Source organism: Canis aureus, chromosome 22, assembly GCF_053574225.1.
Source record: "Canis aureus isolate CA01 chromosome 22, VMU_Caureus_v.1.0, whole genome shotgun sequence".
NCBI classification, from domain to species: Eukaryota; Metazoa; Chordata; class Mammalia; order Carnivora; family Canidae; genus Canis; species Canis aureus.
The window spans coordinates 8,555,107-8,580,950 of record NC_135632.1 but is presented as its reverse complement, the minus strand read 5'-3'; the positions used below and the strand labels follow the sequence as shown (position 1 = coordinate 8,580,950).

At 39.0% G+C, this 25,844-nt stretch overlaps 1 protein-coding gene and 1 long non-coding RNA gene across 9 annotated transcripts in view; one reads left to right on the top strand and one right to left on the bottom strand.

The window, feature by feature from the left end:
* The window catches only part of LOC144293736 (uncharacterized), a 31,562-nt gene extending 18,926 nt beyond the window's left edge, over nt 1-12,636 (top strand). The window contains exons 1-3 of one of the 2 annotated variants that reach the window (XR_013360971.1): nt 144-1,062; nt 11,126-11,310; nt 12,430-12,636. This is a non-coding gene — a long non-coding RNA (uncharacterized LOC144293736). Of the gene's footprint in view, nt 1-143; nt 1,063-11,125; nt 11,311-12,429 lie in introns of those variants that run through there. The other variant, XR_013360970.1, reaches the window with a different exon arrangement.
* LOC144293734 (ceruloplasmin-like) overlaps nt 1-22,688 on the bottom strand; it is a 63,741-nt gene extending 41,053 nt beyond the window's left edge. For 3 of the 7 annotated variants that reach the window (XM_077864736.1, XM_077864738.1, XM_077864741.1), the window contains exons 1-10: nt 22,540-22,687; nt 22,216-22,432; nt 19,676-19,841; nt 11,687-11,934; nt 9,286-9,498; nt 8,398-8,571; nt 6,326-6,580; nt 5,105-5,276; nt 2,028-2,167; nt 734-886 (exon numbers count right to left, since the gene is read on the bottom strand). In XM_077864736.1, coding sequence (XP_077720862.1) covers nt 734-886; nt 2,028-2,167; nt 5,105-5,276; nt 6,326-6,580; nt 8,398-8,571; nt 9,286-9,498; nt 11,687-11,934; nt 19,676-19,821 — 1,501 coding nt within the window. In that variant the 5' untranslated portion in view covers nt 19,822-19,841; nt 22,216-22,432; nt 22,540-22,687. Of the gene's footprint in view, nt 1-733; nt 887-2,027; nt 2,168-5,104; nt 5,277-6,325; nt 6,581-8,397; nt 8,572-9,285; nt 9,499-11,686; nt 11,935-19,675; nt 20,068-22,215; nt 22,433-22,539 lie in introns of those variants that run through there. The other 4 variants (XR_013360962.1, XM_077864742.1, XM_077864739.1 and 1 more) reach the window with 3 other exon arrangements.
* Nucleotides 22,689-25,844: the final 3,156 nt, after the last annotated feature.

The following is a 25,844-nucleotide window of genomic DNA, read 5'->3' as shown; positions in this document are numbered from 1 at the left end:
AAAAAAAGTAACTGCAGATGATTCTGTTCAAATATCCTGATTTTTATACTTGGGTAAACTGAGGCCAGAAAGACTGAATAACATGCCCACGGTCACACTGCAGAGGGTGGCAAAGGCGCTAGGCTTCATCAGTCACCCTGACATATAAAAATACCTAAATGCATGCATACCGGAATATTGTGTGTTATTAAAGTTATATCAAAATGTTATAATGCTAAGAAAACAAACTCAGTACAATTACAATGAAAAGTGTTTTATACAGATATGATCTCAACCACATTTAAAATATATATTATATGTACACAGATGAAAGAGTGGAGGAATTATCTAAGAATGTAATAGGGGTTGTCTATAGAACTATAGGTCATATTTTTGGCTGTACCTTTTTATATTTTTCAAATATTCTAAAACGAGCATCTAACCTTATCATTGCAAGAACATTTTTCAAATTTAAAAATCACCCAAATAGTACTCTAGAAGTGTATAGCTGATATAATCCCCATAAGTTACTACCAGCATTGTTAAAAATCATGCAATTAAGGCAGGACCAAATTCCATACACCAATTGGAAATGGAAGAAGAGGTTTACTTGCTTCCTGGCATGGTGCCTAGGAATGATATAGGAGCAGTTTCCTTGGAAGTTTCTGCCTTCGGTTTTTGCAGGGCAGTTATCCCTGGGCGACCAGCAGTGTGGGTTATTAAATGTTGTTTGGTTACAGAACATTGTACTCACTTTCAGTCCTGGTGTTGTTATGTGAAGAATAGTATGTGCCCTCGTAGTTCTTACTGACTCTCACCCCAACTGGCTCAATACTGAGGGGATATTTTCCTTTGTTATAGAAAGTGACTCTGATGGTAAATCCCACCTCTGCCCAAATGACAGGACCTAGGAACCAAGAGAGCATTGTTATCCTTCCTCGGTATAAAAAATACAAAATACACAAGATAGTTATTTTCTTTGGCTCATCCTCTGGCAGAAACTGCTGGGAACAACATCCTATTTGTGGAAGACCTGTTTCTTTAAAGTCCGTTATCAACTTGACATGGCAAGGTTAGAAAGAGGTAAGAAGGGCTTTTTTATTTAAATTCAGGCTAAGGAAATTGGTTATCATTTTTATCCAAGTCAGTTTACCAGCTTTATACAAACTATTCAATGTCTATACTCTCCTCATCCTAGTCTTCTGTTCGCCAGATGTGTGATATTTGTCCCAAGCATCAGGGGGCTTTTAGGTAAACCCTGACCTCTCAAAGAGGGTACGTTAAATTGTCTTGGAGGTGAACAGTAACACTTTGGTGGATTTTCCATCATCAAAATTAATATTCTTCCCAAATACAAAATGAAAACATAGATATATAGTACATATTTTATGTAATACATAAAATGATATTTATTGAGAGCTTCCCATGTGCTTTTCTGAGTGTTTATGTGTATTAACTCCTTTAATCCTTAAAAACACCTTTATGAGGTAAGGCCTATTATTGTTACTATTGCCCCCATTTTACAGAAATAGAACAGGCACAGCAAACCGAGTACTTTTGGAGATCACACAGCTAATAGGAGAGGAGTGAGGATAGTCTGAATCCAGACTCTGTGTGCTCATCCACTACATTCTGTCTGAAGGCCTGAGCAAGAACAGGTGTCTGGGCTGTGCACAAGGCTCTAGGACAGACCCTGCCTTTTTTATTAGTAGCCTGAATTTTATTTCTACAGGAATGTACCTTCAGCTAAGAATAGAGGCTAACAGTTTTGTTGTCTATTTAAACCAAGTCATAAACACACAGTTCTCTTTACCTCTTGAAGAAAAAAAAATCATTTGAAGTCAGCATAGGTTTCAGTGATGAAGATTTACTATTGGTAATTTGCACTGGGAAAGTAATTAGCTGCTGCATTTAATTATAGAATGGCCTTCCACATCCCTAGTTTATATGTAGAAATCATACTGCAGGTCCTGAAGTTTCTGTTCTTTCTGAAGTTGGGTCGCCCAGGACAAGAGCAAGATAGTCATAAATGCTCTGCATGGACTCACCCAGGATGCCAAGATGTTCCTCTTCAGGGCCTCTCTCCTTTCGATTTGTGAAGGAGGCATCTGTGTACTCACGATAAACCAGCTTTTTATAAGATCCTCCAATTCTTGTAGTACCTCGTTTAAAAAATACCTCGGAAGCACTGCCAAAAGAAAAAGAGTTTAACACTGCAGTTGAAAGCAGAACAGAAAGCAAGTAGTCACACAGGAGAAATTGAAGAGAAAAATTATGACCAGTGCCAAATATTTATGATTTGCCAAATATTCAAACAGAAGCAGATGGTACTAGGCACTTCACAGAAAGATGTTCAACATGAGTGGGGTATCATGGTGTAGAAGTTTCACTTTTGCAAGTGAAGTGAAAAATTTTAAGATGGCCTATGCCAACCTCTCTCTGATAGTTATTACTTTTTCTACAATAGACTCTTTTAAACAAATTATGAAGGGTTTAAAAATATAGTAGCTATTGTTTATTGCATATTAACACAGCCGGGTACTTAGGAGCTTTCATTTATTATCTGAAACTTACATGATAAGGTAACAAAGTTGGCATTATTCTCTCCATTTTACAAATGAAGAAATTAAATTTCAGAAAGGCATTTATTTGACTTGCCAAAGTCATCCCATTCATCTCTCCTCCCATTTGACAAATGTACTGGACACCTGCTTCTTGCCAGGAACCTTGTTATGTGCTGATGGCATAACCATAAGCAAGCTGGACCCAGCCCTGTCCACTGTACATCTATCAGAGAAGACAGGCTATGAACCAATCAATATAATCCATCTAATAACATGAAATAAGCACAGGGTGTTATGGAGCAGTTCTCCTGGGATTGGAGGAAGTGGTGGGAAGAGGCCCCAAAACCTTTCCAAAGAAAGCAATTTTTAAAAACTATCGAGAGGAAAGTGAGTTAAAAAGATAAGGTATATGTGGTGGGGAGGATGGGGTGGGTGTTTACAAAGAAGAAGTACCCTATGGAAGGCTCAAAGGAAAGAATGAATATAACCTGTTCGACAAGATATGACAGGAGCATAGTGTACAGGGCAGAGCAAAAAGAGAGAGAGCAGAAGAGAGAGAATGAGGCTTGGAGAAATGGGTGGTGGGCAGCAGGACCTAGTTAAAGTTTTACTCCATCCCAGAGCAGTGGGAAAGCTTAGAAAGATGTGAGCATTCAAGAGTAGTGTTTTAAGAGGATCCCTCATGTGAGGAAAAAGTAGACAATTTTTTGGAGACATTTAGGGTATAACGAGGTAGTGCTTGGTGAGGAAAGGAGGGGGTGGTGAACTGGGGAGTCAGGGATGGTACTCAGGTTTTGGCTTAAGTAATGGATGGATAGTGATACTATTCACAGAGAGGAGGAAACTAAGATATACATAGAAGACAATAGGTTCAGATTTGGACATACTGATTTGGAGGGGCCTCATCCAAGTGGGGTGTCTTTTAAGCAACTGGAAATGCAAACCTGCAATTTACAAAACCCTTCTGGGCTGGAGATCCAGCTTTGGAGTCATTGCATCTGCATGTCAGTGTAGACTGGGACTTAAACTTATGCTTCACGAGTCACAGACCTGGGTAGAACCAAGCCCAGCTATTGACCTGTTGGGGTTCATTGAGTAAGTTACTAAACCTTTCTAAGTTGATAGGTTGCAAATAAGGCTTTCCTTAGGAGGTGATATTTGAGCAGAGGCTTGAAGCAAGGGTGTGATACAATCTCATCAACATTTTCAAAAGACTGGGTGCTTCATGGAGAATGGACAGTAGTAAAGGAAGATTGAGTGGGGAAGAATGACTAGGAGGCTGTAGAGGTCATTGGACATGTCCAGGAGTAGTTTCTGTGCATCAAAGGACACTATCAAGATAGTGAAAAGAAAACCTATAGAACAGGAGAAAATACTTGCAAACCATATATGTGATAAGAGATTAATATCCAGAATATATAAAGAAGTCATATACTTTAATAACACCACCACCAAAACCAAAAGTAAACAACCCAATTAAAAATGGGAAAAGGACTTGAACAGATATTTCTCCAAATCACCAACAAGAACATGAAAAAATGCTCAACATCACTAATCATCAGGAAAATGCAAATCAAAACCACAATAAGATACAACTTCACACCCAATGAGATACCTATTATTAAAAAAATGGAAAATAAATATTGGCAAGGTTGTAGAGAAATTGGAACCCTTGTGGGAATGTAAAATGGTACAGCCACTGTGGAAAACAGTATGGTTGTCCCTCAAAAAATTAAAAATATAATTCCATTCCTACGTATGTACATAAAACAATTAAAAGCAGGGATATAAACAATACTTGTACTTCCAAGGTCATAGTTGCATTATTCATAATAGCCAAAGAGTAGAAACACCCCAAATTTCCATCAACAGATAGATGAATAAATAAAATGTGGTTTATGCATACAATGGAATATTATTTAGCCTTAAAGAGAAATGAATCTATGACATCAATGAACCTTGAAAACATTATGCTAAGTGAGGTAAACCAGACAAAAAAAGGACAACCACTGCATTATTCCACTTGTATTAAGTGCCTAGAATAGGTAAATTCATAGAGATGGAAAGTAGGAGTTATCAGGGATTAGTAAGCCACTATTTAGTGGAATCAGACTTTCTACTCAGGATGATGACAAAGTTCTGGAAATGAATAGTGTAGATGATTGTACAACTTTGTGAATGTACTTAATGCTGCTGGATTGCACAATGCTGTGTTTTCATGAAAGGAAATCAAATGCATCAACCAGTCTACTTATATTCAGTATTTTCTGAGGAATTTGTTGATGATCTAATAATTTTTAAACCCATTTTCTTTCATGAACTCAAAAGTCATATTTCTCAAACTGAGAGTCATAGCAAACACCTTAATAAATATTTAGCAGTCTAGTTACTCAGTTGCAGGTACCAATTAAAATGCTAATTGCTGAATCCATCTTTTTCCTTCCTTCCTTCCTTCCTTCCTTCCTTCCTTCCTTCCTTCCTTCCTTCCTTCCTTCCTTCCTTCCTTCCTTCCTTTTTTTAGGGAGGCATTTTTTAAAATAATAGTTCTTTTTCTGAACTACCTTCCAGGTGCTGTTAAGTTTTCTTTGGTGAAGTTGTTTAGTCCAGAGGGTGCATAGTCCCAGATGATTTCCTCAGCAGCGATGTAGTAATGTTTAACATATTTCCAGCGGATTTTTCTCTCTGATGAAGGCTTCTTACAGTCTTGCACCTGGAAAAAGGCCTGGAGACCAGCTGAAAATCCACATGGAAGGAGACATTGGTTAATGGAGCCAATGTTTTCCCCTTCTATTGCCTTGTAAACACTGCTGGTGAAATCACAGATGGAAATTGAAGAAATATACAGCTAGAAACAACATTAAAAATTAAACAGTTGTAGATGGAAAATTCAAGCAGTAAAACTTCTCTATATGGCTCAGAGAAGAGATTTTAAACACTAGTTTTTTTTTTTAAATACTAGTATTTTTAAAAATATGGAACCAATCTCTGTAGAGTTTCGCTTGGGAGGTCTTTTGATGAGAAAAAAAAGACACATTGATAGATAAGTTAATGAAGAGAGATTTGGCCATATTTAAAGGGGCAGGGTAGAGTGGGGTAGGAGGAATTGAATGAGCATATATGATTATTGTTCTCAGACAAAATAAAAATGGTTATGCACCCATTGCCCTGGGTCTTCTGAGGCCAAAGTCATATTTAATAGGCGAGGTTATGTTTGGAGGTCAGAGTTAACATATTAAAAGATCCAGGTTAGAGTTAATTTCTTCAGGAGATCATTATTTCAAACTAATATTTTTTAAGAGCTAGGAATGTTCTCATATTGAAGGATGGAGGAGAGATTTAGCAAGTTAAATCAAAGAGTAGCTGGATTCAAAGAACAAAGTTGGTAATATTTGACAGAACCAAGTAAAAAAGAAAAGCTACTTTTTTTCACAACATGCAGATCTTCTGGTGTTTACAATATTGTATATTTTACAAAGCCGAGAAGTTCTATACAGCACTATACTTTAGGACAGGACTCCACATTCAGGACCAGTTGTTCTTTTCCCAAAATTAATATGTTTTCAGATTTCATTACTTTATAAAATTCCAGTCTTTCAGTCTTTTGTTTTATTACATTATGAGGCATATCATCATAGGAACAAAATTATCCGTTCAAAGTTCAGATTATTCCAAAGACACTGAACTTTTACATTCTGATCCCCAATAATCACCCCCATTGGTAGTGTAACTGAGACATGACTCGTTTTTCAGCTGACAGTTCATTGTAGGTAAAGATGCCTTACCTTTCAGGTGGTTTAGATTCTGACAGCTAAGCATCCATTCTCCAGGATTCTGGGCCACCATAAAAGCTTCAAAGAGGGTAGCAGGAAAGAGATTGACTGTATCAACCCGGTAGTTCTTATTAGTCAACACTTGACCATGGAAGAAAGCTGCATGCACGTCCACTTCATTACCCATGCCAAAAAGATACCATTTTACTCTATCCTCTGCACACATAGAGAGTCCCGGGAGACTTCCAAAAGTGTATCCATTCACAGCTGTGAATCAAGAGCAGAGATTGTGACTAACAGACACGAATACCTGGGATAATAGTCACCCCTATAGAAACAGAATGAAATTGGGGTGGAAAACACCTGGCACACATCCTGCTGCTATTCCTCCCTCCTATACCCACATCAGACATTGCTAATCAATTGTAGCACCCTTATTTTGGACCTGAATTCAGCCTCAGGAATTTTTTCAACACAACATTAGCAGATGAACACAATACTGAAGATGAAACCTATTTTCTCTCTCTGTTATAAGCTATACATATTAGTTTGTTTACATGTGTATGTGTATTTGAAAATACAAATATGCGCATATACGCATACATATATACAAAATGTACACACATAAACTTTAAAAAGACTGAAGGTTGTTTAGGAATCAGTCATGTATCATGTTGATAGTTGTAATATGAATGATTTCAATGTTTTCTTTTTGCTTATTAGAACGTTGCCGATTTTCTACAGTGAATATGAATTTTGTAATGAGAACATGAGGAAAACTTTTTTTTTTTTAATATTGGAAGACAAAAGTGGAAGAGATATGAAGGAGGGAAAAAGGAATTCAGGAAAAGGATCCCAAGGACCAATACCAGAGCCACAAAGCTCTAAAAGTTCAAAGGCAGGATGACCCAAGCAAGACCCTTTGAAGGAACTTAGTATCACTATTCAAACCTGGTGGTCTAGAAGTAAGGTGGAAATTAGTTCTGGAAAGCACCATGAATGTACCTGATACAATAGAGGTATAATCAGACCTCCCCAGACTAGACATTTGAGTATCTTTTTCTAACATCTATTTATGAATAGTGCATAACAGAGGCAGGATTGAAGTATAGAAAGAGGGCCTTCTACACAGAAATAACAAAGGCTGGGGAAAAAAAAATCCGTATACTTCATTAATTAGTTTATTTTTCTGCTTTGGTCATTGTTTTTATATTCCCGATTTCTGAGTAAAGATTGTTTTGAAGAAGCTAAACACAAATAAAAATCTATAGTTATTGGTCTAGTTGATGTTAACAGATGTGATTTCTTAGGCAAATTCTGAGGGATAGGCAATCTTACTAAGCTCATCATTTTGTGTCTGGGGACACTTAAGATTTAAGAATTAAAGAGAAGCCTAGGAGGTAAAGAAAGCATTTCTAAAAGAAATAAAGTGAATTAAAAGATAGAAAAAATGATGCAGAGGAACAGTGTATATGTAAAAGAAATACCTTTTAGAACTATGTTCCTAAATGCAGTTCAATGCTTTATGATATAAGTATAATTTTAAACATTTAGTTTAATAATTTTAGGCTGCCTCAAATAATTTTTGGAATGAGATTAGAGGATAAAGAAATATTTATAAATAAATATGACATGCATATACATTAAACCATAATTGATGTTTTATCTTTATTAGTTTGGGAACAGTTTGGGATTCCTTTTTTTTTTTTTTTTAAAGATTTTATTTATTCATGAGAGACACAGAGAGAGAGAGAGAGGCAGAGACACAGGCTGAGGGAGGAGCAGGCTCCATGCAGGAAGCCTGACGTGGGACTTGATTCTGGGTCTCCAGGATCATGCCCGGGCTGAAGGCGGCGCTAAACCGCTGAGCCACCGGGGCTGCCCCAGTTTGGGATTCCTAGTTTTACCTGACACAGAGTTTTGATTTGATCTGTTTAGCTGATATGAAGTTGTATGTTTAATATGCCTCCTTCTCAGGGCCAGAGATTAGAAACACACTACTTATTCATGTGAAGGAATAAACCTAGCAGACTTAATGGATCAAGAAAAATAAGATAAAGTTAACACATTTTCTATGATCTTACAATACATTCTGTTACTCTCCTGGAAGTCTTCATCATCTTTGTCAACTTTCTCTGGTTCAGAGCAATAGGTCTTAATGTTGTCATCTAGGTACCAGCTGAGATTTTCATCCACCACAGAAAACATCACCACAAACTCTTGGTCAATATTTTTTTCTTTTTCATTATCCAGGGTATCTGAAGTGAAAATTGCTATTTTAGTAGAAGTTAATCCTTAGCATGTATTTTTTAGTAGATGATTTATAGCTTTAAAGATTTTTTCTTATAGTCAAATCTGGATTAGTCACTTCCATTTTACAGATGTGGAAATTGGAAATTTTACATTAAGTATCCTGGGATTGGAGATACTTATATACCTGGATGTCCACTGACCACATAGCTATTTAACACTTTTTGGCAAATGAAAACGTTGGAATTCAAAGTCATGTGTATCTCTTCTGGTGCATATAGCCATAAGCTGAGACAATAAGTCTTTGCAGATAACTCATAATTGTTCAAGAAAGATTTATATTTCAAACTCTTGAGCTATGTTGTCTTTTTTATTTAGAAATAGAGACTGTGATCTTATATTTACCAACACAATATGGATAACTACAAACCTATCACCATGGAGTGCTGCTAAGGGGGTCACATTCAGTAAAGTCACACGTCTTTTCGACACCACTGTTGGAAATTGGACACAGCAAACCTCTCTTCCAGGAAAGCATGTTTCTTGCAGCTTAGCAATGTAGTGAATGCTTATTCCACTTATCCCTTCTTTTCCTGGCCTGCTCTTTCTTTCTTTTCTGGATTCACTCCCTTTCCAACTTACCTGGCTTATGTTTTAAAAACAAACTGCCCTGTCACTTGCCTTTTGGTGATACATGAGGATGAATAAGGAAAAAAATGTACCTTTTCTACAGACTATTAAAGGTCCGATGAGTCCTGAGGCAATATCTTTTGGCGCATCAATGTGAGAATGGTAAATCCTGGTCACACAATTGCTATCTTCCTCACCAGGACTGTGATCTTGGCTGGCATCCAATATGTATGTGTACTGCTGACCTGGAAGCACTTTATCATCTGCTTTGTGAGAACCTATGGTGTTATCAGGATAGATGGCCCCTAGGATGGGAAAAAGTTATAAAGTGAATGTATTTGAACTTAAATGAGAGAATAGATGGTCCATTAATTTACTCAGCAAACATTTATTCAATTTCTAGTATGTGCCCTCTTGGGGGTGTAGTGATGTCCTATTTGAACAGAGAAGAGTAAGAGGCTAATGACTAGGGGGTTTGGAAGTTTTACAGAAAATTTGGTTATTATTTTTTATACATACTGAATCTTAGGGGAGGAGTAATAGAGAATAGCGACTTTTGGTTTACAATTTAAAGAACCACTTTTGCTCTGGGGTCATGGTATGGAAGTATGAGCAAAATGGCTACTCTCTCATAATTTGAAACATCTTATGTGATATCAAATTTTTTCCCATGAAGCAACTATGGATTTTTTAAAATTTTGTACTTTTAATTTTGGAAATTTCCAAAAATATGTAAAAGTTAAGAAAATAATACGATGAACTTTCATGTACCCATCAACCAAGCTTCAACAATGATCAACTCAAGGGCAATCCTGTTTCATCTATACCCCCACTCTTATTTCCATCACCATCGAATTATTCTTTAAAATTTTTTTTTAAAAAAATTTACCTATTCATGAGAGACACAGAGAGAAAGGCAGAGACACAAGCAGAGGGAGAAGCAGGCTCCCTGCAGGGATCCCGACATGGGACTCGATCTGGGACTCCAGGATCACGCCCTGGACCAAAGGCAGACGCTAAACCACTGAGCCACCCAGGCATCCCACCATCAAATTATTCTAAAGCAAATCCCAGGCATCATATAATTTCATTCATAGATACTTGAATATGTACCTCTAAGGATAAGAACTCTTTTTTTTTTCTTTTAACAGAAACACAATGTAACTACCATATCTTAAAAATGAGTAATGCCGGGATCCCTGGGTGGCGCAGCGGTTTAGCGCCTGCCTTTGGCCCAGGGCGCGATCCTGGAGACCCAGGATCGAATCCCACGTCAGGCTCCCTGCATGGAGCCTGCTTCTCCCTCTGCCTATGTCTCTGCCTCTCTCTCTGTGATGACTATCATAAATAAATAAAATTAAAAAAAAATGAGTAATGCCCTAATATACCATGAAATTGTAAAAAAAAGAAATAAGATGGCAGTAAGCCTCTATGCTATGAATGTGTTTGTGTCAGAGGAACAAACAGAAATATATGGTCAAAACAACCACTTTCTAAAGCAATACCTCTTTAAAAAAGCTAATAATTGATTTTAAAAATCTAATTTTATTTTCATTTCCAGAGTTAATCTTTATAATTTCAATTAGCATAGCCTCCGCATTTTCGCTTATGATAATACCTGATGTTGATTGAGCTATTACTATGTACTATTATTGTCCTTGTTTTATGGGTGAGGAAACTGAAGCACAAAGATTTTAAGAAACTTGCCTATGATCATTCAGCCAGTAAAAGCAAGGCTGTCTTCCAAGCTTGGTCTATTGCTCTCAAAGCCTTTGCTCTTATCCACAACAAAACACCACTTCTTTTCATCATTGTTACCATCATCAAGTACTAAAAATGAGATCAGAGATGTCAAATCTAATCTGTGTCTTCCTATACCATCCTTAAGGTTTCTAAGTCCTACATTCCTTTTTTTGTTTTTGTTTTTCTAAGTCCTACATTCCAATGACCTTCTGGTTACCTGTATCTCAGCCGTGACTCTGGGGTCATGCAGACACATGGACCATTTGGCTGATGTAGGAGACTACCCAGACCGCCTTAGCAGAGATAGAGTTTATCCCCAGTTAGCCTGGGACGTGACAACGGCCACATCATGTTCTCACACAGGAATTTCAGAGGTGAGACGATCCTGATCTCGAGTCCTGTTTCCTTCCTTTGAATCTTTGCCTTTTCTAGGCCTTAATGCACAGTGCCTAGCTCTCTCACTCTCTTTGGCTGGCGAGTTGCGGGGCACTGGGAGGGAAGTCCCAGTTCTCACTGACTACCTTACCAGTCTACCCAGAAGCCCCACCACGTTCACAATGCACACAAGCAAGCACCACCAAGGGAAACATGGCATTATTATGATGAACCAAAATACTTATTAATGAAATAGTTTCGAGCTAAACGACATAGTTACAGGTCTTATCCAGGAGGGGAGGATAGAAGTTTAAAAAAAAAAAAATGCTCCTACTGAAAAGAAGAAATTCCAGCTAGGATATGAGCTGAACTTACCCTCATATTCCTTACGGTAAGTTATTCCATGTGGATGAAAAGTGTAGGGCCTAGAGGCGAAGTTTTTTAAGTGTACATAAATCTTATCTCCAGTTTCAGCTTTGATAATAGGGCCTAAAAACCCCAGCCAGACAGGTTTTTCTATAACTGTCTTAAAGGTTTCGTTCGTGTATTGAAGATAAAGGGCCTTCTTATATAACCTTCCAATTCTATTTGGGCCATTTTGAAGGTAGATATTGGAATGTTCCCTGAAAAGGAAAAGAAGACAACTCTATCAGGAGCCATCACTTCTGGGGATACATTATAATTATAACACCTCATGTAATTAAAGAGAAATTAATAACTATATCACATTAAATGTTTGCCTATCATTTGTAGGGATGCTTCCAAAAGATGAAGAGGTGAACAGGCACTTACCGTGCTATTTTAATTATGTGAGGCCTCCCACGTCAGGTGTGTAGCAGAGAATCATGTGGTATCTTACTCTGGTAAGATACACCTTTTTACAGGTTTTTTATGTTAAAACACAGAGGCATTATGAAATAGAAGACAAAATTAAAGTGAAATATTAAGATAAAGCAGGTAAGACATTACTCACTTAGGGTCTACCTCTTTCAGCTGCTAGAAAAGAAAAGTTTATAAGCAGTTAATCTGGATATTTGAGACTTCAACACGTGTATATATTTGTTTTCCTAAATAACATTAATGATGGTAAATTAATTCTACCATTTTTCTTTCTAAAGAAAAGTACTAAACCAAGATTGGAATTGGGGATCCCTGGGTGGCTCAGCGGTTTGGCACCTGCCTTCAGCCCACAGTGTGATCCTGGAGTCCTGGGATCGAGGCCCGCATCCGGCTCCCTGCATGGAGCCTGCTTCTCCCTCTGCCTGTGTCTATGTGTCTCTCTCTCTCTCTCTCTGTGTGTGTGTCTCTCATGAATAAATAAATAAAACCTTTTTAAAAAAAGATTGGAATTGATGCGTGCAATATGTATGGGTTTTAAAATTATCTTGCCCTTATGTTCTTTTAATCCCTTGCTACTGAAAATACTTGAACATTGAATGTTTATATTCTGCTTTCACGGCTGATTAATAGTCACTCAAAACTTTTCTAAAAATATTCGCAAAGTAAATGGTAGCCAGGTTGGAGGAGCAGAGGGGAGAGGACGAGAAGGACAAGAAAGGAAAAGAAGGAGAATTTGGTATTCAGACTTTTTTAAAAATTTAAATTCAGGTAGTGGTATTCAAACTTTTAAAGTGATTCTTATGTTGTCCTTAACAGAAAGCTCTGGATAGCTCAGTGAGATGTTTGTAACACCATCTACCCATTTAGGAGGACCCGCTTAAACCCGAATTTTGGCAAGCTCCCACCACAAATGAGATCTCCCTCAGTAGAATAAAAATGCTAACACTCAGGCTGATGATATGGAGTTTGTGTTTCTTTGTGTGAGTGTATGTATGTGTGTATGTATGTGTGTATTTTGCTAACTTTCACCTCAGTGACTTTTGATGCCTTACGGTTTCTACTTAATCCCTGTGGAGCCGGATGATCTGACTGAAAAATAAACTTCGTCTTCTTTTCTCAGCTGTAAGTTCATTGGAAAGAGTGAAAGATACTTTTGCTTCTTTTCTTCAAGACAAGAGGAGCGCTTGCCTGGGAGTTCTGGACTTCTGTTGCTGCAGAACTTAAATGGCTAGTTTTTCAAAAATCTAGGGCTACAGCCTAATATTTCTTAAGTTTTAATGTGCATGGGAATCTACTGAAGACGTTGGTGAAATGCAAGCTCCTGAGCCCAGCCCAGATGCGCACCATCAGAATCGATGGGCCTGGGGCTCAGGCACTCGTAGTGACCGACCGACACCCCAGTGTGTTCTGTTGTGGGCAGGCAGCTCTGGGCCCTGGGTAACATGAGACTCCAAAATGAAGGGGAAGAGAGCAGCCTAATCCCAGAGGCAGTGGGATTTCTCAGGACTGTGAGATAGGAAAGTGGCAGGCTCTGTTTCTAGAACATAGGCTGGCAATGGCCAGACCCCTGTTGGTATAGTTGCATGAGGACATCAGATTAAAGCTGAGTCCTGGAGCCAGGGAGCCCAGCTGCCCCGCAGTGGCTCTGGTGGCTGAATTCGGGCAGCAGCAGGTGTTGAAAACAGCAGAGCACAGGATGTCTGGGTGGCTCAGCAGTTGAGCATCTGCCTTTGGCTCAGGGCATGATCCTAGGTTCCGGGATCGAGTCCCGCATCGGGCTCCCTATGTGGAGCCTGCTTCTCCCTCTGCCTGTGTCTCTGCCTCTCTCTCTGTGTCTCTCATGAATTAATAAAATCTAAAACACACACACACACACACACACACACACACACAAAACACACACAAAAAAACAAAAAACCTAAAGAAAATAGCAGAGCACCCTGCCCTGAGTTGAGCAGAGGACTTTGATGAGTATCTCATCATTGTCCCCAGACACCGAGGACCCCACTTTTTCCAGATTGTGTGAACTCCAGGATTCTCAAATTGTTGGCTGAGAAATGAACCCTTTTAATGGAAAGGGGGCCAAGCTGGAAGTCAGAAAACAAAGGAGGGACATCTCTTGCTTCGTTTCTCCTAATTTGTCTTCATTTTCTAATTGTTGGAGTTTCCATTTCGTTAGAACAAAATAGAAAAACGAATTCAGGGAGGCTCAGAGGGACTTCAGGGACATCAAAATGCACAGGAAAACAGCAGGCCAGGGATGTGAATTGTTCCTCTCACACTGCAGCGTTGGTATGAACGAGAGCAGTCTTAATAAGCAGATGTTTTAACAGCAGCAAAACGCTGAGGCACTGAAGGCCGCTGAGATTAAAAGCAGATTCATCCAGCCCGTCCTGCTGCGAGGAGGTGCCCGAGTACAGTTTGAGAGAGACACACAAGAGCTGGAGCACAGCTCCCAGGGCAGAGATAGGTTCTTCCCCAATCACACCAGAAGGCCCGGGCCCACGCGGTCTCACACAGGCCCATCTGAATCTGAGGGTAAATTTTCTCCGGTGTCTCCTATTGGTAGAGATTCATCCTGGTGATACTTAGAGATTCAAATCCATGCTCTGAAATGCCCTGTTGATACACATTTTACATAGGCCAAAGTTTTAAAATAGCCCTCAAATTCTTAAGGCTTCACTCCAATACACTGGGTGTTTATATTTTCTGAATGTGACTCTGAAACACCTGAGAATATGTCACATCCCGTTTCAATAAAATGTAGTGGGTTTTGTTGGAATGCCTTCATTGTAGGGAAGTTCCCCCCTGTACTAATCCCCTCTCCATACAGGAGGAGCATTGCAGAAGCTTCGGGATTCATTCTTTGTACACAGAGATTTGGGGGGAGGCAAAAACTGTTTTTGAAATAATTGATCTGGAGTTACAACACATTCGGGGTTGTTAACATTTGAAACTCCTTTTATATTCACAGCAATATGCAAAATGTTTCCCATCTTGTTTTTTTTTTTTTTTTAATAAAATTAACCAAACGGGGAAATATTTTGTATCACATGATAACTCTGGGGGAGGTCTATTGGATTATGTTCTGTCTCCAAAGGAACATCAAAGGATCATTAGAAGATGGAAGATGTCTATTTAATTTCAAGAGCACAGCTTGGGGACAAGGGTCAGTTACTGGAAGCTTGCAGGAAGTTTGCCAGTCAGATATTCAGTCAAAAGAATCCATTACTGTTGATCTTTGAACCAGATAATTTACATTAATTGCGGTTCTTCCTGTTGACAATTGTAACATACTCTTTTCTACTCATTACAACAGATAGTCTCCCTCTCAGTAATCATATCCCTCTTTTTTATCCCCCACCCCAACTTCTAGAATCCTATAGCCAACTCTTACAATTTTTGGTAGATTCAGACTCAGAAGTGAGTTTTTAATGGTAGTGGAATTAAAAAAAAATTATACTGCCTTATTAAGATGGTAGTAATGCTACATCCTTCCATAAATTCAGAATGCACTTGGGTGGTCTTGGTTTATGTTTAGACATGATTACTAAAATGTGGATAATACATGGGAAAAGTTTCTGGATTCTTGGCTTTATCAGTTGAGACACAGAACATTAGTTTTCTATTGACAAATAATAAATTATCACATAGCAGCCTAAAACAACACCCATTGGGGATCCCTGGGCGGCTCAGTGGTTTAGCGCCTGCCTTTGGCCCAGGGCGCGATCCTGGAGTCCCGGGATCGAGACCCACGTCGGGCTCCCTGCGTGGAGCCTGCTTCTCCCTCCTCCTGTGTCTCTGCCTCTCTCTCTCTCAAATAAATAAATAAATAAATAAATAAATAAATAAATAAATCTTTAAAAAAATAAAAATAAAAAAAATAAAACAACACCCATGGATTATTTCACTGCTCTGTGGGTCAGAAGTCTGGCACGGCATAACTGGCTTCTCAGCTTAGGTTATCACAAGGCTGACATCAAGGTGTTGGCTGGCCTGAGCGCTCATCTTGGAGGGGCTGGAGAAATCCACTTCTAAATTCATCCATGTTATTGGTAGAATTCAGTTCACTGTGGTTCTAGGATTGAAATCTCCACTTCCTGGCTGGTGGTAAGAAGAGGACCTTGGCTTAACCAGCTCTTCATGGCCCCCCCATTTTCCTTCTCAAGTAGCCTCTTCTATATGCAAGTCAGTAGCAGTTTGTTGAATCACCTCAAATCTCTTTTCTTCTTCCTCTTCTTCTGCTAAAGAATTCTCTGGTTTAGATTAGGCACATTCTTTCTTTCTTTCTTTCTTTCTTTCTTTCTTTCTTTCTTTCTTTCTTTCTTTCTTTCTTCTTCTTTCTTTTATTTAAATTCAATGTAGTTAGCATATACTGTATTAGCTTCGGGGATAGAATTTAGTGATTCATCAGTTGCATACAACACCCAGTGCTCATTACATCATGAGTCCTCTTTAATGCCCATCACCCAGTTATCCCAGCCCCCCCCCACACCTTCAGCAGCCCTTCAGTTCTAGAGTACAGCATCTCTTATGGTTCGCCTCCCTCTCTGATTTCATCCTATGTTATTTTTCCTTCCCTTCCCCTATGTTCATCTGTTCTGTTTCTTAAATTCTACATCTAAGTGAAATCATATGGTATTTGTTTTTCTTAGACTGCCTTATTTCACTTAGCATAATACCCTCTAGTTCCATCCACCTGGTTGCAACTGGCAAGATTTCATTCTTTTTGATGGTTGAGTAGTAGTCCATTGTGTATAGACTCTTCTTTATGCATTCATCTGTCGATAGACATCTAGGCTCTTGTCATGTTTTGACTATTGTGGACATTACTGCTATAAATATTGGGGTGCATGTGCCCCTTCGAATCACTATGTCTGTATCCTTTGGATAAATGCATAGTAGTGCAATTGCTGGGTCTTAGGATAATTCTATTTTCAACTTTTTGAGGAACCTCCATACTGTTTTCCAGAGTGGTTGCACCACCAACAGGAACAAGAGGGTTCCCCTTTCTCTGCATCCTTGCCAACATCCGTTGTTTCCTGAGTTGTTAATTTCAGCCATTCTGACTGGTGTGAGGTGGTATCTCATTGTGGTTTTTATTTGTATTGCCCTGATACTGAGTGATGTTGAGCATTTTTTCATGTGTCTATTGGCCATTTGTTTGTCCTCTTTGGAGAAATAGCTATTTATGTCTTCTGCCCATTTCCTGATTGGATTATTTGTATTTTGGGTGTTGAGTTTGGTAAGTTCCGTATAGATTTTGGATACTAGCCACTTATCTGATAAGACATTTGCAAATATCTTCTCCCACTCCCTAGATTGCCTTTTAATTTTCTTGACTGTTTTTTTTTTTTTGCTCGGTTATCATCCTATTTTAAAGTCAACTGCACCATTGAATTAGTATAGATCATGAGAGTGATAACTCATCATATGCACAGGTTCTGGAGGTTTAAGGCCACCTCTAATGTGATGGATAAGGAGATGGGGCCTTTGGGATGTGCCTAGGTCATGAGAATGGAGCCCTCATAAATGGTATTAGTGCCTTCTGAAAGAGGCTCCAGAGAGATTCATAGCTTCTTCCACCATGTGAGGACACAGTGAAAAGGCTATGAACCAGAAAGAGAGCTCTTACTAAAACATGGCCATGCTGGTAGCTTGGCTTTGGACTTCTTGACCTCTAGAACTAAAAAATATATTTCTATTGTTAATAAGCTACCCAGTCTGTTATATTTTGCTATAGCAGCCTGAACAAACTAAGACATGCTGGTAATTGGAGACAAAGAAGGGAGAGCAAGTTGCTACCTACACTTGTCTATACAAAAAAGTTTAGTATGCTATTGGTGAAATTTCTAAAGCTCTGTTAAATAGTCACAGTTTAGATATTTTTTTAAAAAAGATCACAGGCAGAATGAGCAGTGCCATTTAGAGTTCGTATGACTCTAGGCTGTTGTTGAAGCCATAGATTACCAAACCAATGTTGCATAACCTCCCTAAACACAGACAAGACAAAAGAATATTTAAAACCAAAGGAATTCACAGCCCCCCAACCCCATTTCCCACCATTCTTAATAAACTCTCTCTTCTTTCACTTTTGGAGTTACATATTTCTTTATTAAAAGTTGCTTGGGGCAATGTCTTGCACTTAGTTTATGCCCAGCAAAGCTGATTGGATTTTTGATCATGAATAACAGCAGAAGAATGGTGGATGGGGGCAAGGAGTATAGCAGTGCTTTTTTTTTTGTTTTGTTTTGTTTCCTTATAGAAATATAATGTATGTTGTATTTAATCAGGGAAAATACTGCATTCGTACAAAATAATTTGGTGAAATCATGAAAATAGGTCGTTTTCCGAAGAAGAGAATACTACCTCAAAACCAGATTTAAGAAAAAATTATTGCAAGAGGTACTAGTTTTGTTAACAATCAGTAATTTTTAGGCCAGAAACTTTTCTTACTGTATATTATGAAATTAATTATTTAACAATTAGATATTATTGTCAGCTATGCATTTATTTCTTACTGTGAAAATTTTCAAACACACATAAAATGAATGAGAACAGCATATACCCCGTCAACAGAATCAACAATTAAGAAAATTGGCATACTTGCTTAGCTATTTTTAAGGATATAATTTTACCAGCTGATGGTCATTGGGTTCATTTGCGCTTTATCACCATTAAAATACATTTTTTAAAGTAGTGAGCATTGGGTGTGGTGAAAAATAATTAGCATTAAAAGTAATGACCTCAGTATAAATTTCCATTATAAAAATGTCAAGGAGAATCATACTCTTGTTTTTCTATATGGTGACTATTGCTTAAAATAAGGGGCCTTTCACCTAAAACATGAAAACATTTAAGTTACACAGAGTCTTTTTGGGGGGGACCATTGCAATAGATAACTCACAGTTTTTGTTCATGTGTGATGTACCAAGCACTGTACTAAAAGCTTTATATGTACCCACTCTTCAAAGAACCCTATGAGGTCTCCTTTATCCCCATTTTACGGGTTAGCAAGCTGAGTCTGAGAGAGACAAACTAAATTAACTGTCCAGAGTCATCCAACAGGTATTGGGCACAGTTATATTTGTTAAAATTGTGTTTTATTTCTATGAATGACCTTTTAAAGGAATGAAAAAACACATTGTATTCTTATGTACTAATAATCAATAAACGGTATAATGAATATAACATTTTACATAGCCATTGCTTAAATTAAAGAACTTCTGCATAAACAGACAAGAAGACTGAACCCTGATGAAAGATGCAATAATAACCAGAGGAGGTAATAAGGAGCCCCTGCAGACTTCCCAGGACCAAAGGGAAAGAAGTAGGACAAGCCTTCCTCCTCGACAAAAAATGCCCAGGAATTTAGAGAAGATTTATTAAAGTTTCCTGGATTTCAAGTCCACATTTTGCAGTTTCTGTAGACAACAAATTAATAAAATAATTTATCTTACTGTTTCAATTTTTTAATTGACAGCGTATAAATTCGGTCTGTAAACAATAAAAATAGTGACTTACGTGTCAACTGAGATAAGTTTCTTCTCCTTGTTGTCAGAGGCATAGTCCCAAGTTGTTTCAACAATTCCGATGTAATAATGCTTCTCTTTTGCCCAGGCTGAGTTACTATATAAAAACAGAAAAATTCCCAGCAGCAAAATCTTCATTATTTTTCTCCTGGTGGAGCCTGAGAAGCAATAAAGTGAAATCAGAAGCAGACAATTTTATAAATAAGGCTTTCTTCCTTTATTTGCTTGATTGACACAACTTAATGTTGCACAAAAGTAAATGGTTTCGTCAAAACAAATAACGTTTCCCACTTAGGCTCAGTTCTCGTAAGCCCAGAAAGAAAAGTTTTCTGTTGCCAGGCTTCTCTGATTACAAATAAAAAGTCAACAGTTATTGTTGGAGCCACTAGAGTGTGCATAACACTGCTTTCTTCCATTTATTGTGTAAATTCCAGGAGGGCAAAAATCATGTCTAAATGCTCCCTTTGTTCTTTGAACAATAAGCCACAGTACAGTGCCCTGCACGCAGCGAACTTTTAATAAATTGGGAGGAAATTATGCAAAATGGTTTAAAACAGGTCACTCTTTACTTTTGAAATGGCTAACAATACTTAGTTGCAACTTGATGATACAAAACATGGTATTTAGCATGCCAAATTTAAGTACCCCACAACAAGAATCTTATTTTGAGGGATTTATCTATTTTGTATGCTCTGAACACACCTGCATAGAAAGTTTACCAGATTATTCGGCCTTGCTATATGCAAATAACCAACAGAGCATAACAGGGGTTGCTAATTCCGCTTTATCATTAAAGATATCAGACATCAGTAAATCTGTTTTCAAAGGCAAAGGTTGGTCTTAGTAAATGGTAGTTTATTATCAGAGTAAACAGAAGTTTATTAGCAGAAAATCCTGGTTGTAACACTGCACACTTTGTGTTAATATGACCTTTGCCTCCAGAATCCTTCAACGCACTATTATTTGCCCAAAGTTTATAGAAATAGATTGGTATAGGAGAAAGGATCCTGATGTTTGGACAATTCGTTAATTTAATAAGTATTACAGAGAGAGCCTGCTGTGTGCCAGGCCCTGTTCTAAGTGCCTGAATCCCTACCTTCATCAGCTTACCTTCTACTTGTTGATAATGTACAAATGAAGAGTGAAATAGCTAATATCAGCAGCAAGTACTATGGAGAAAAACCAATCAGAGAGGGACAATAATGAGTGCCAGGGAAGACAGCGGGATGAGGATCAAAATCTCATGGCACCATGGCACATCAGGCAAGATACTTAACCTTGGCCTCAGTTTCCTCACCTGTAAAATCTCAGGCCCAGGAGACTGATATCCAGGTGGTAATTGAAATGATCCATCATGTTAAGGCACATAGTAGAGATGCTTCTCTCACCAGGTCCTAATAATGGTAACTAACTGCCCTGATACAGAAAGCTGAGTCACATTGCCCAGGATGTCCTGAGACCTCCTTCTAGAGCCACCTTTAACTATTGTGCCCCCATGCCCACTGAGAGGACCACTGCCCCAAATCTACCCCTACAGCAAATGCTGTTCCCTTTCAATCCTGGAACCTCAGAAGGGCTCCTATTTCCAAATGGTCTACTCAGAGGGGACATCTTTTAGCAGTTCATTCCCCCAAAGGAAGAATGGCACAAAGCCACCATATGAGCCAGCAACTTGCTGGGCATTTCAGTCTTTCTCATTGTCTACTCCATGCTCAAACTCAGCCGCGAGGGATGTGAGGACAGTGATCAGATCACAGCAATAGTTCTGTCACTTTTTTCAGCTCATCTACCTCACTGCCCCCCCCCACACATTAAATTAAATTAAAAAAACATTAACAAGTAGTTACTGAAGTCTTCTATAGCATCCCTTATATTGGTGGTGAAATGAAATGGTTAAATAGTAACACCTCTGCCCAGTGGGAGTAAATATTTTATGTTGCAATGCAGAAGGAGTCAAGAAGTCCATATTTCTGTCCTCTTTTGTGACAGTTACCTTTCCTACTAAAAGGCAGAGAGCTGCTGAATGGCTGGGAGTAGGGGGAATGCTCTGAGCCTCAGGACTGTCTAAATAAAAGAGGCCGCTGTGGGCTAATGAGCAACCAGCCATTGATGGGGTCATTTACTGCAAACCCCCTTACAGTGATTCCAGAGTTGGTACTCAAAAGCGAACTTTGAATAATGTTGCAATTGAGAACTCCTGTGGTCAAGAAATGTGTCCCAGCCTCCGCATAAGCTGGGGTGAGACGGGAAGGGCAGGGGGCCCACCAGGAGAGGCTCCGCAGCCCCAGAGCATTGCAAGAAATAAGAGAGGAACCCTGATGGGACCAAATAGCTCATCCACTTACCTGCAGCTGTCAGAAGGTTGTTACCTCAGAACCCTGGGGGACACCTTTGTAGTTTGTTATAAGTAATTACTGCACACCCAAGGTGACTGTTTATAACCTGAGTAGAGTGACATAGCACAAGTTTTCATCATTTTCCACAATTTCTTTCTTTGTTGTCCTAAAGATTTCTGGATTGAGTGAGTCTTACCTGTGTTTAGCGATTAAAATCCTGGGGTTGGGGGCTCCTGGGTGGCTCAGTCGGTTAAGGGTCTACCTTCAGCTCAGGCGATGGTCTCAGGGTCCTGGGATCAAGTCCTCAGGTGGGCTCCCAGCTCAGTGAGCATCTACTTCTCCCTCTGCCCCTCTCCCCCAACTGGTGCTGGTGCCCACACGCGCGCTCTCTCTCTCAAATAAATAAAGAAAACCTTAAAAAAAAAGATTTAAAAAAGAAAAAGATCATGAGGCTGATAATGGCTAAAGTCAAGGAAGCTTTAGCTTTATATCTGTCCGGCAAGATTCAATCTCTCCTTACCTCCACGATTCCTGTTTATACCCTCGAGTTTCTTTTTGGTTGATCCATGAAAACTGGCTTTTAACCTAGTTTACCAGAGTTACTAAGAAACAAGCAGCCAAGGACAGTCTTTCACTTTGTGACAGCAGGAAGCGCTGAGTATAAAACAGCAGGTCATTCTGTACATGACCAGTCAGACCACCACGATGTTATCTTTTTCAAAGGAAATTGTGTAACTCTGGAATTTTATCAGTGAGTGTGGTTATGTACAGAACTCTGATAATGAGTCCCCTGACTTGAACTAGTATAGCACAATCTCGACTGATCCTCTCCTCTTCTACTGCTCAGTTCATGACTGTTTAGGGACTGATCACACAGATTGGTCTTTGGTTGCTCCATATCCCCTTTGGCTGCCCATTAACAGGTCAAGGTTCTGTTCATCACCCTCTGCAAAATATGTGACAGGCAGGAAAAGAGAAAAGTCTAGATTCCAATCTAGCAAAAGCCTCGATGGTGTTGATGACCCCATCACAACGGGAAAGATTTGTTTTCTAACAGCTTAAGTATTCCATTTCCTCCATTCTTGTTATGCTGTGAGCAATGTAGAAATCAAAGTATATGATTTGTTAGCAATGAAAGAGAACTGAAATAGTAGAGTTATTTTTATAAAAGATTAAAGAATAACCTATTCACAAGGTTTGATTGCATACAACTTCAATGTGTGACTTTCTTTTAAAAAAAAAGATTTTATTCATTTATTTGAGAGAGGGAGAGAAGCAGGAGCAGGGGAGGGGGAGGGGGGAAGGGAGAGGAGAAGCAGACTCCCCACTGAGCAGGGAGCCCAATGTGGGGACTCCATCCCAGGACCCTGAGATCACGACCTGAGCCGAAGGCAGATGCTTAACCAACTGAGCCACCCAGGCTCCCCTCAATGTGTGGCTTTCTTGAACCATTTTTTTTCTCTTGCTGTGCTTAACCTCATTCCCTCTTGCCTCTATTCCATGCTGGGGTAATACATTCGGTATATCTCTTGACACTTTGATTTGTGCCTGAGTCTTAATTTATAAAAGATGACTCTGTGATGACACAAAGAGGCCAATGCCATGGAAAGAAATATTATAATTCCCCTAGAAACAAGAGGCACACATGTCATGCAGGGCTGGTTGTTCAGGAGGCAGAAGCACATACTGGGGGAAGGATAGGCCACAGCCTTTACTGGGGTTTGTGTAGGAAAGGCAAGGTAGGGCAGAGTAAATAGCTTATGACTGATCAGTTTAAATGATCTCAGAGGGCTTTGGGGCATAGGAACTGTCTCTAGCTGTTTGGAACTTGACTCAGATTGAGGTAGGGTAGAGGAAATATGGTTTGGTGTGTGATTTACATAAAGGAGATGGTTGGGGCTATGGATTCGGGGATGAGTGAGTTCACATATTAAAGTCTGGCTCACCTGCAAGCTGTTCACTATCTCTAGGAATTAACTAGCTCTGGGAGGGGCAGTCTTTTCTCAGCTAGCAAGGTCCTCAAATATGTCAAGGCATCATTAAATAGTGAAAATTAAAAACATGATTAAGACATATTTCATATCAGAATGATCTGTTTATGTGACTATTTCCTCCTCAATTAGACTGGGCTTTCTTGGGGCCAATGACTACGCCTTATTTTGTCTTAAATCCCAGGCACTTAGCACAGTTCTTGCCACACGGCTTAATAAAAACTGAAAGAATGAAGAAATGTTAACTCTAGGAAGAGTCACTAACATTTATTAAATGATTACTGTGTACCAGCACAATTCCAAGAGCTTTGTAAATTTTATTTCATTTAATCCTCACAACAACCAATTGAGTAGTAGATGTAGTAGTGTTCTTCTTTATTGCTGTTTTAACAAATCACCACTAACTCAGTTGCTTAAAACAACATAAATTTAATACCTTATAGTTCTATATGTCAGAAACCTGACACCTATAGCACCGGGCTGAAATCAAGGTGTCAGTGAGGCTGCATTCCTTTTTGGAAGCTCTAGGGGAGAACCCATTTCCTAGCCTGCTCCAGTTTTTAGGGGCTGCTCACATTCCTTGGCTCATGTGGCACCCTTCTATTTTCAAAGCCAACAATGGCAGGTTGAGTCCTGACATGGCATCTTTTTGACCTTCTCCTCTGCCTCCCTCTTCTACTGTTAAGGGCCCACCATGATAACCCTGAATAATCTCCCTATCTTAAAGTTAGTTGATTGGCAGCCTTAATTCCATCTGCAACCTTCATTCATCTTTGCCATAGACAATAACGTAGTCATAGGTTCCAAAGATTAGGATAAGGACATCTTTAGGGAGCCATTATTTTGCTTGCAGAATATCACAAATAGATATTATTATTTTTATTATTGTCCTCATTTTACATGAGGAAACCATGGGTAAGAGAGATTTTGTACCTTGTCGAAGACCCTGTAACTAGTAAGTGGCACAGATGGAGTTCAAGTTTGGCCTGCCTGACTCAGAGATGCACTGCGATCCTGAGAGCATTGGAGCATGGATTCAGATGTTGTTTCAGTTGGGCTTCCCAGTATCTCTGTGCTGTTATTTCTGCTACAAAGGCTATATAGCTCTTTCCCAGCCTTCCTTGTAGTTAGTTAGGAATAGTCAGATGACAGGGGTTTGACCAGTGAGACACAGAAGTTGGCTGGGTTTCCTCAGAAGATTTTTTGCTTTCTTGATAAAAGGAGAATGTATGGTTGGTGCTACTCCATACATTCTTCTTCCTTCTTCTCTGCCTTCAGTGTGGATGCAATATTTGGAGTTGCAGCAACAATCTTGCAACCATGAGGCCACAGTCATGAGGGAAAGGCCAAGGGCATTAAAGACACCGGCCCTTGCACCATGAAGTTGCTGAACCAATCCTAGCAGCCTCCTGATTTACTTAAAATTTGAGACAAACACCATTGATAATCCCCTTAGCTGGATTTTCAGTTACTTGTAGAACATATCCCAAATGTTAACACTGCTAGATACAGAGTCAGAGCATGAGTCCTTATTTTTGGTTCTGGAAAACTGACATTCTAATCTGTATTATAGTCTAACAGTAATATATGGATTTGCATTTTAAAGACTGATTCAGATTCTCATCCATGCTATAAGAATTTCACTTTTTTTTGTTTGCTGATGTTGCAGTTTAGATTGTGTGTTTTTTTTTCTAACTGAGCTAGACTTCAGATTGTACCTACCCTCATTTTCCTTTTGCCACCCCCTTTGCGATGTTGTAAACTTTGTTATACCACTACAGACTCTACTCCAGTGGCACAGTTTACATAAAGAAGAAGCAGCTTGCACACAAAA